Raw genomic sequence first — 8,482 nt, forward strand, 5'->3', positions numbered from 1 at the left:
GAAGCAAATTGGCCAACAGAACAGAGTAAGTCCAGAATCACACACATATGTGGGTGAAAATTTACGATCTGATTTAAATAATAAAATTTAAAATCTCTAAAAAAAGAAGTGCTATTCAATGAATGGTTTGAGACAATTGATCACCTGTTTTGGAAACAAATTAGATCCATACCTCATCCGACCGACATAAATGAATTCCTGGCAGATTGAGGAACTAAATGGAAAAACTTATAACATTATTAGAAGAAATATAGTAGAATGTGTTTCTGATCTTTGAGTAGGAATGACCTCATTAAATAAGGCACAAAAAATGAACATAATATATCTAATATATCTAATAATAAATATTTATAATACTCTTTAAAAAACATACTACTAGAAATGGAACATTCCTTTTCATATTTAACATATATAAACACCCACAAATCAATAAGAAAATGATAAATAAAATGAGCAGTAATTCTCAAAAAAAAAAAAATCCAAATGAACATTATCAGTCTGCTTATTTCACTAGTAACTAGAGAAATTCAACTTAAGACAGAGATACAACTTTTTGTCCATCAAATTGGCATAAAGTTTAGTAATATTAAGTATGGGGAGGCAACAAAATTAAAGGGATAAATTGACCAAAACACAATTCTACTAGGGGACCTAAATACATCATTGACAGCTATGGATAGATCATCCAAACAGAAAATACATGATGAAATAGCAGCCCTAAATGACACATTAGATAAAATGGACATAATTGACATATATAGAGCACTTCATCCTAAAACATCAGACTATACATTCTTTTCTAGTGTACATGGAACATTCTTAAGGATAGACCATATATTGGGACATAAAACTAGCCTCAGCAAATTTAAGATTGAAATCATACCAAACATATCCTCTGATCACAAGGCTTTAAAATTGGATATCAATTACAAAAAGAAAGCAGGAAAAAGCACAAATACTTGGAGATTAAACAACATACTCTTAAAGAACGACCAGGTCAAAGAAGAAATTAGAAGAGAGATTAAAAGATACACAGAAACAAATGAGAATGAAAATACATCCTACCAAAATTTTTGGGATGCAGCAAAAGCAGTTTTAAGGGGAAACGAGGACTTTCTCTGGGGCAGATCATGTGGGGTGCGGATGTGGTCACCAGTCATCAGGTTTTTGTCTGGTCCTATACTTGGCAGCTGCGTATTCTTCGTCTTGGCTTTGGCCGTTTTGTAGTCTCCTGAGTCAAAGTACTTTTGCCCTTTCTACAGCTTCTTCATGAGGAAGTTGGAGTCTCCAGGCTCTTGTCCTAGGCTTGGATATTTGGCCTTTAGCTTTGCCTCCTCAGCACTCTCAGGGAGAATACCTTCTTTCTCCTGCGTGTCCTGCTTCTCCTCACTGGTCTCCTCCGCAGGTTTCTCCTCTTCTTGTTTCTGGGACGTGGCAGGACTGGGGCTGTGGAAGTCAACTGGAGAAGGGAAGGGAGAGGGGAAATGGGGACAACCTGAGCTGCTCCTTCGGCTCCTGACACTATGGGAAGCTCTTTATCACTCCTTCAATTCTAAATGATAGCCTTGCTGGGTAGAGTAATCTTGGTTGTAAGTCCTTGCTTTTCATCACTTGGAATAGTTCCTGCCACTCCCTACTGGCCTGCAAAGTTTCTGTTGAGAAATCATCTGAAAGTCTTATGGGAGCTCCCTGTATATAACTAATTGCATTTCTCTTGCTGCTTTTAAGATTCTCTCTTTATCTTTAACCTTTGGCATTATAATTCTGTTGTGTCTTGGTGTGGGCCTGTTTGAATTAATTTTGTTTGGGACACTTTGCACTTCCTGGGCTTGTAAGTCTATTTTCTTCACCAGATTAGGGAAGTTTCCATCATTATATCTTCAAAAAAGTTCTCAATTCCTTGCTCTCTCTTTTCTCCTTCTGGTACTCCTATGATGATGCAAATATTGTCCCACAGATTTCTTAAACTATCCTCATTGTTTTTAATTCTTTTTTTTTCTGTCCTAATTGGGTGTTTTCTGCTACCTTGTCTTCTAAATCGCTGATTGGATCCTCTGCTTCACCTAATCTGCTGTTGATTCCTTCTAGTGTATTCTTCATTTCAGTTACTATATTTTTCATTTCTGATTAATTATTTTTTGTTTTTATGTCCTTATTATGCTTACTATCTGTTTGTTGAAGTTCTCAAGTTCTCACTAAGTTCCTTAAGCATCCTTATAACCAGGGATTGAACTCTACCTGGTTGATTGCTTGCCTCCAGTTTATTTACTTCTTTTTCTGGAACTTTGTTCTGTTCTTTTTGGGGGACATGTTTCTTTGTATCCTCATTTTGATTGCCTCCCTCTGTCTGTTTCTATGTATTAGGTAGAGCTGCTATGTCTCCCAGTCTTGGTAAAGCCAGAGAGGCCTTATATAGTCAGTGTTCTGTAGAGCCCAGGTGTGCAATCTTTCTGGTCACCTGAGCCAGGTGCTCCAGGTGTATCTCTTGTGTGTCTTGGTAAAGCCAGAGAGGCCTTATATAGTCAGTGTTCTGTAGAGCCCAGGTGTGCAATCTTTCTGGTCACCTGAGCCAGGTGCTCCAGGTGTATCTCTTGTGTGGTTTGTGTGTGACATTCTGTTGTAGTGGAACCTTGATTGCTGTTGGCATGTCAGTGGGTGGGATTGACCCTCAGGCTTGCTGGTTATGAGGATTGGCTACAACTATAGTGTACACGTTGCTGGGTGGGGGCTGGCCCCATGGAGGTGGATTTGCAGGATCTGATGCCTGCCAATACCACTCTTTGGGTATGCTGCTTGTGGGGTTAATCAGATTGTGTTCTGTTGTGGTTTGAAGCTTGCCACCATATGTTCTGGTTATATGGTCTGTTAGGAGGGGCTCTTATGCAGACCAAGGGCATCCACTGCCTGTGACTGTTCTGGGGATACCTGGCAAGAGCTTCAAAGTTATCAGCAGTTGGTCACTGCTTGTGCAGGATCTGGAGGTGCATGGCAGAGGCCACACCATGAACCAAAGTCAGCCATCATCAGTACCAGGTCCAGCACAGCTCAGCAAAAGACCCAGGACACCCCAAGTCCTTTCACCACCTGCCAGCTGTCCGTAAAACTCAGCTGCTGAAAGAGACTCCATGGGTATAGGAGTTGGGTTGGGCAGGGTCTCAAGGAGTCATCAGTGTAAGGTGAGTGGTGTTCAATGGGTTAATACAGATTCAGAAATGACCCTAGTTCTGAGCGTTGTACGTTTTACAAAAGTCTCAGAGAACATCAAGGACAGCCACTGCCCCTCTGGGACCTACAGACCCCCAAGAGTTACCCAAGCAAGAATGCAGCATGGCCAACACTGAATGCCCACCAGCCATGAAAAAACCTCTGGCATTGTGCAAATTGGGTAGGATGGAGTCCCAGGAAGTCACCAAGATGGAGTGAGTGGAGCTCACCAGGCCAATGAAAATTTAGATTGGGTTGTGTATGGGGAGGGTTCAATACAGGAAAGATGGTGCCCACCTATTGGCTATGGAGGAGGAGGGTTGTACACAGGAAAAATGGTGACTGTCTTTCCAATCCTCATCCTAAAGCCACACTATTCAGTCTCTCCCTGTATGTCTTTGGCACCTCCTGAGCCACAGTCCTTCCACCAAAGCCCAGGGTGAGTGCCTGGGAGCATATGAGTCTATGTTTTGGCCCTTTAAGAGGATGCCTGGTTTTCCAGCTGCTTTCTGTCTCACTCAGGTGGATGGAATCCCCACTGACTTTCACAGCCAGATGTCATGGGAGCTCTTCTTTCTGGCAATGGTGCTCTAGGCTGGGGAGCCTGGTGTGAGGCTGGGATCCCTTGCTCTTCAGGGGGTACTTCTGCAACCAAGATATCCCTCTTGATTTTTAACCACCACACTCGGGTGTGGGGCCAGCCTGTTTTGAGTCTCCACCCCCCTACCAGTCTCAAGATGGCTTCTTTTTTATACCCTTAGTTATAGGACTTCTGTTCAGCTAGTCTTCGGATGGTTCTCCAGGTTGATTGGTCTATAATTGGGTTGTAATTTTAATGTAGTCATGGGAGAAGGCAAGCACCACATTTACCTATCCCACCATCTTGACCAGAACTCTGGTTAGCTACTCTTTACATTATATTGTCTCTGTTAAAATACCTCATGTGGTTTTATTCCTGACTGCTATGTGTTTCAAAATAGTGGCTCTGATTCTATCTTTATTTCTTTTCCAATTTTCATCTTCCAAACAGATATAGTTTTACTATGTAAAACTTGAAGTACTGAAGTGTGTCATAGCTGGTACAGCAAATTTAGCATGTGAATATAGTGCTTTTAAAAATGCTTTTATATATTTTATCCTATTTGATGCTTTCTTCTTGTAATGATTTAATAATGATTTTACTGAAAAACTGCTATTTATAAGTCACAGGGCCAAGTACTGACAATATGCAAATAAATAAGACATTTCCCCTGACAAGATAGCCTCTAAATAGTAGGGGTATATTTTTATTTCTTAGAGAAAGCTTTATAAAGCTTCCATGGGGACATGGGAGAAGGCTAGGACCTACACAACAAGAATGATAGAGACAATGTCTGCCATTTAGGAAGTTTTTGTTTAAGATATCCATGTTTGTTGTGCTAAATTTGTCAATTAAATAATATAGAGATGTATAAAGGGAATGGGACAGTGCCCAGCACTTAGTAAGCACACAATAAAAGATAGTTATAACCAAGAAGAATTAAGAAATAGAGTGAATTTACTTCCAGTACTTTATAAATGATGATTAATGACAACAATAGCAATGCATTGCTTCTTCATGGGGCTTTTGAGTTACATGTAGTGTTCTCTAAAGAATCCCTATGAGGTATGGCAGATGTCATTATTCCCATTTATTGATAAGAAACACACCCTGATAAATGGTGAAAGACTTACTAACATTATGCAACCAAGAGGTAGTAGCATAAGGCACAAGACACCTTGGCTCTTCAGTGCTAGATGCCAATCCTGAAATGGTCCAGCACCTTCCTCAGGGCCCCCATCACCTCCTGGTTCCTCAAGCTATAAATGAGGGGGTTGAGCATAGGGGTAAGGACTGTGTAGAAGATGGAGACCACCTTGTCATGACTTGGAGCCCGGTAGCGGCTAGGCCTCAGGTAGATGAACATGGCTGCCCCATAGAAGAGGGAGACAGCTGTCAGGTGGGAGGAACAGGTGGCCAGAGCCTTTTTACTGGCCTGAGCAGAGTGCATATGGAGCACAGCCCCCAGGATTCGAGCATAGGAGGCCATGATGATGGAGAAGGGAAGGAGCAGCATGAAGACACAGCAAGCAAAGAGCAGGGTGTCAAAAAGAGATGTGTCTGCACAGGCCAGTTTCAATAAAGCTGGCACCTCACAGAAGAAGTGGTCCACATTCCTTGAGCCACAGTAACATAAACTCATGGCTGCTACCATCTGGATCATCCCATCTAATATCCCAAAGGCCCAGGAACTAGCAGCAATCTGGAGACATACTCTCTTACTCATGAGGATGGGATAGTGAAGTGGGTGGCTAATGGCCACATAGCGGTCATAAGCCATAAGTCCCAGCAAAAGCCCCTCAGATCCCACAAGCGACACAAAAAAACCAATTTGTAGGCCACAACCCACAAAGGAGATGGACTTCCTGCCAGACAGGAAGTTGACTGCCATCTTTGGCACAATGTTACAGACCAACATGAGGTCCATGAGGGAGAGCTGACTGAGGAAGAAGTACATGGGTGTATGAAGTCGGGGATCTATGCAGATGAGGAAGATGAGGAGGACATTCCCACAGAGGGCCACTGTGAACACCACCATCACCACAGAGAAGAGGACAGAGTCAGCTGGGCTGTGGGAAAAGATGCCCAAGAGGATGAAGCCATCTATAGATGATTGGTTCAACCACATCCACATGGCTCTGGTGTTCACAATCAACCTTTGAACATGGATAGAGAAATTCTGAATTAAGTGATACATCTTTATTTGGTTCTGAATTCTTCTGCAGTCAGCCACATATTTTGTAATTCATCAGAGCTCCACAACATATGCTTTGGGACATACAAGAGGATGCTCTTTCATATGCCCATGACATAGATGATAAGATCTTTGTTAGCTCATAGAACTGGAACACACACACACACACACACACACACACACACACACACACATTTGTATGTATAACAAGAGAAATAGAAACTGAATAATTTTGTGTGTCACGGGACTATTGAAAAACCCTCCTTCAGGAGGCAAAACATGGCTTTCCCATATGACATTGACTCTTTTTAACTGGGATTACATGGACTCAGTAAACTATCTCTAACAGGACTAAGACCATTTCATGCCCAAGAGTATTAATATACATGGGTTACAATATGGGAATGTAATGGAGACATGAAATGTTCTTTATTTTGCTCAGGCTAAATAAATTGAAATCAGTTTTAATTCCTCTATGTCATTTATTCCCTAGGTCCAAACCACAGCATTCATGGAAGCAGAGTGAGCACACACAAATACAATCACACACATACACGCACGGGTATCTCTGACCTCATCTCCTACCATGCCCCCTTTGCTCACTCTGCTTTCATGAATTTCCGCAGACAACCTGGACTCCCTCCCACCTTTGGGTCTTTGCATTTTCTTCTTTGGAATGCTCTTCCCCCAGATTTCTATCTCTCGTGTGCTTTAGATCATGTGCTTTAGATTAAAAGTCATATTAAAACTATAAATGTCTTTGCATTTTCAACCCCAAGCCCTTCCCTGCTCTCTTCTCCACAGCCATTTAACACACGTATGCCATTTAATACACATATGCTAAGAATTTTTTACTTTTGTTGCTTGTCCCATCCCACTGGAACATATGCGCCATTTATTGTTCACCATGACATTAGCAACCCCTAGAATTTTGCCTGGTTCATAGTATAACCTCAATATATATGTGTTGACTGAATAAAATAATACATGATAAAGTGATATATAACTGGAACTTTCATTCTCTGAAAGCAGAATACCTCCCAATCTAATTGCAGGAGCCCTTGTTCTTGACCTGAATGTACTAGCTCACTCCTGGATTCCTCCCTCTGAGAGACAGTGACTGATACAGTATGAAATATCTTCTCATATTTACAAAAGATGAGGATTTCCTTACAAATGGATGGTGGTAGAATGTAGGAGACATTTGTGTGGGGTGTATTCGTGTCTGCCTACCTCTCTGCAAAAAGGAAACAAGGCAGCCTCATAGGATGTGCTCTCTGCATGAAGACCTAAAATAATTTCCTGAACTAGAATAGGCCTATCCAGACCCACCACCAGGGAGGTGAGCTATGTGAGCTGTGTTCCTACAAGAGGGAGCATGTCTTGACTCATGCTCAAGAAGTTGTGCCCAGGTGTCTTTGCCACTTCCAACACGCAGGTGTGATGATGTGTGTAGGAGTATTCTACAGGAGCTACTCAGTATCCAACAGCCTTCAAATACCATCTTGACTATATTAGCCCCAGATTGAACCAAACAACTGAACAAACCAGGTCCCCCAGACCTCACATCAGAAGTTCTTCCTCCAGTGCTGAAGGCATTCAGCCTTACTAACTAACTCTGTGCAGAGGCACTCAGCTGCATGCACCTTCACACCCTCTTTCCTCCCACCTTGTACTACAACACTATGTGGTTGATTAATGACATTTCTCTCCCTTCCATGATCACTCCTTAAACTCTGATTTTTACACCCACTGTGTACTCAACACCTCCACCTGATGTCTAGTGGGTTTCTCTTACCTGAAGTGGCCAGATAGAGCCCTTGGGTCTCCCCTGGAGTAACACATGTTGTCCCCTTTCCTGCTTCATTAATAGCAAGTCTGTCTAGTTGCCCAGGACACAACACATGGTGTATCTTTAACACATTGTGGGGACAGAGCCCCAGAAAGTAGTTTCCAGGCTCTCAGCCTCACATAGACAGGTGCTGGCTCAGGTAGTAAATGGCCATCAACTGTGATTGCATGGCCATCAGCTGTGGCTAGTTGGCCGTCAGCTGTAACCAGTGAGCCAATGGCCACTAATGTAACTGCTGTGGCTGGGCTAGAGGGGAGAGAAGAATAGGGGCTAGCAAGGAGATGGCGGCTGGGCTGGCAAGCGTGGATGGTGGTTTGCGGACAGTGTGGATCCAGCCTCCAGTGAGAGTATAGTGCCGCCAGCGAGAATATAGTGGTATGACTCCCCTACCTATGGCTCCGTGGGTGTTCCTTTTTGGCCTCACCATATCCTGCATTCTTGTGTGGGGAGTGGGAGCAGAGACCCCGCAGGCCGCCCCACATGACAAATGGCGCAGCGAGCAGGGTATGGTGCCGGCCAAGGCTCTCCCAAGAGTGGTGGAGCAGTTTGTGTGTATGAACACTGAGTCTCTAGAAGACCAGGAGGAGCAGCTGCTGGAGAGCTGGACCCCCGTGGAGGGGTGGGAGGATGTGGACGGTTCTCCTACCAGCAC

The 8,482-nt window shown here is 43.1% G+C and overlaps 1 protein-coding gene across 1 annotated transcript; it reads right to left on the reverse strand.

Moving 5' to 3' along the window:
- Window positions 1-4,976: 4,976 nt before the first annotated feature.
- LOC109439498 (olfactory receptor 2V1) lies at window positions 4,977-5,918 on the reverse strand. Its single transcript, XM_074314101.1, has one exon. The coding sequence runs from the start codon at window positions 5,916-5,918 to the stop codon at window positions 4,977-4,979; it is 942 nt and encodes a 313-aa protein (XP_074170202.1).
- Between the last annotated feature and the right edge of the window lie 2,564 nt (window positions 5,919-8,482).

Source organism: Rhinolophus sinicus, linkage group LG10 (genome assembly GCF_036562045.2).
Source record: "Rhinolophus sinicus isolate RSC01 linkage group LG10, ASM3656204v1, whole genome shotgun sequence".
Classification (NCBI taxonomy): domain Eukaryota; kingdom Metazoa; phylum Chordata; class Mammalia; order Chiroptera; family Rhinolophidae; genus Rhinolophus; species Rhinolophus sinicus.

Excerpts from the sequence above, each read along its gene's own strand:
- LOC109439498 (XM_074314101.1), bottom strand. The coding sequence starts at position 5,918 with ATGTGGATGTGGTTGAACCAATCATCTATAGATGGCTTCATCCTCTTG.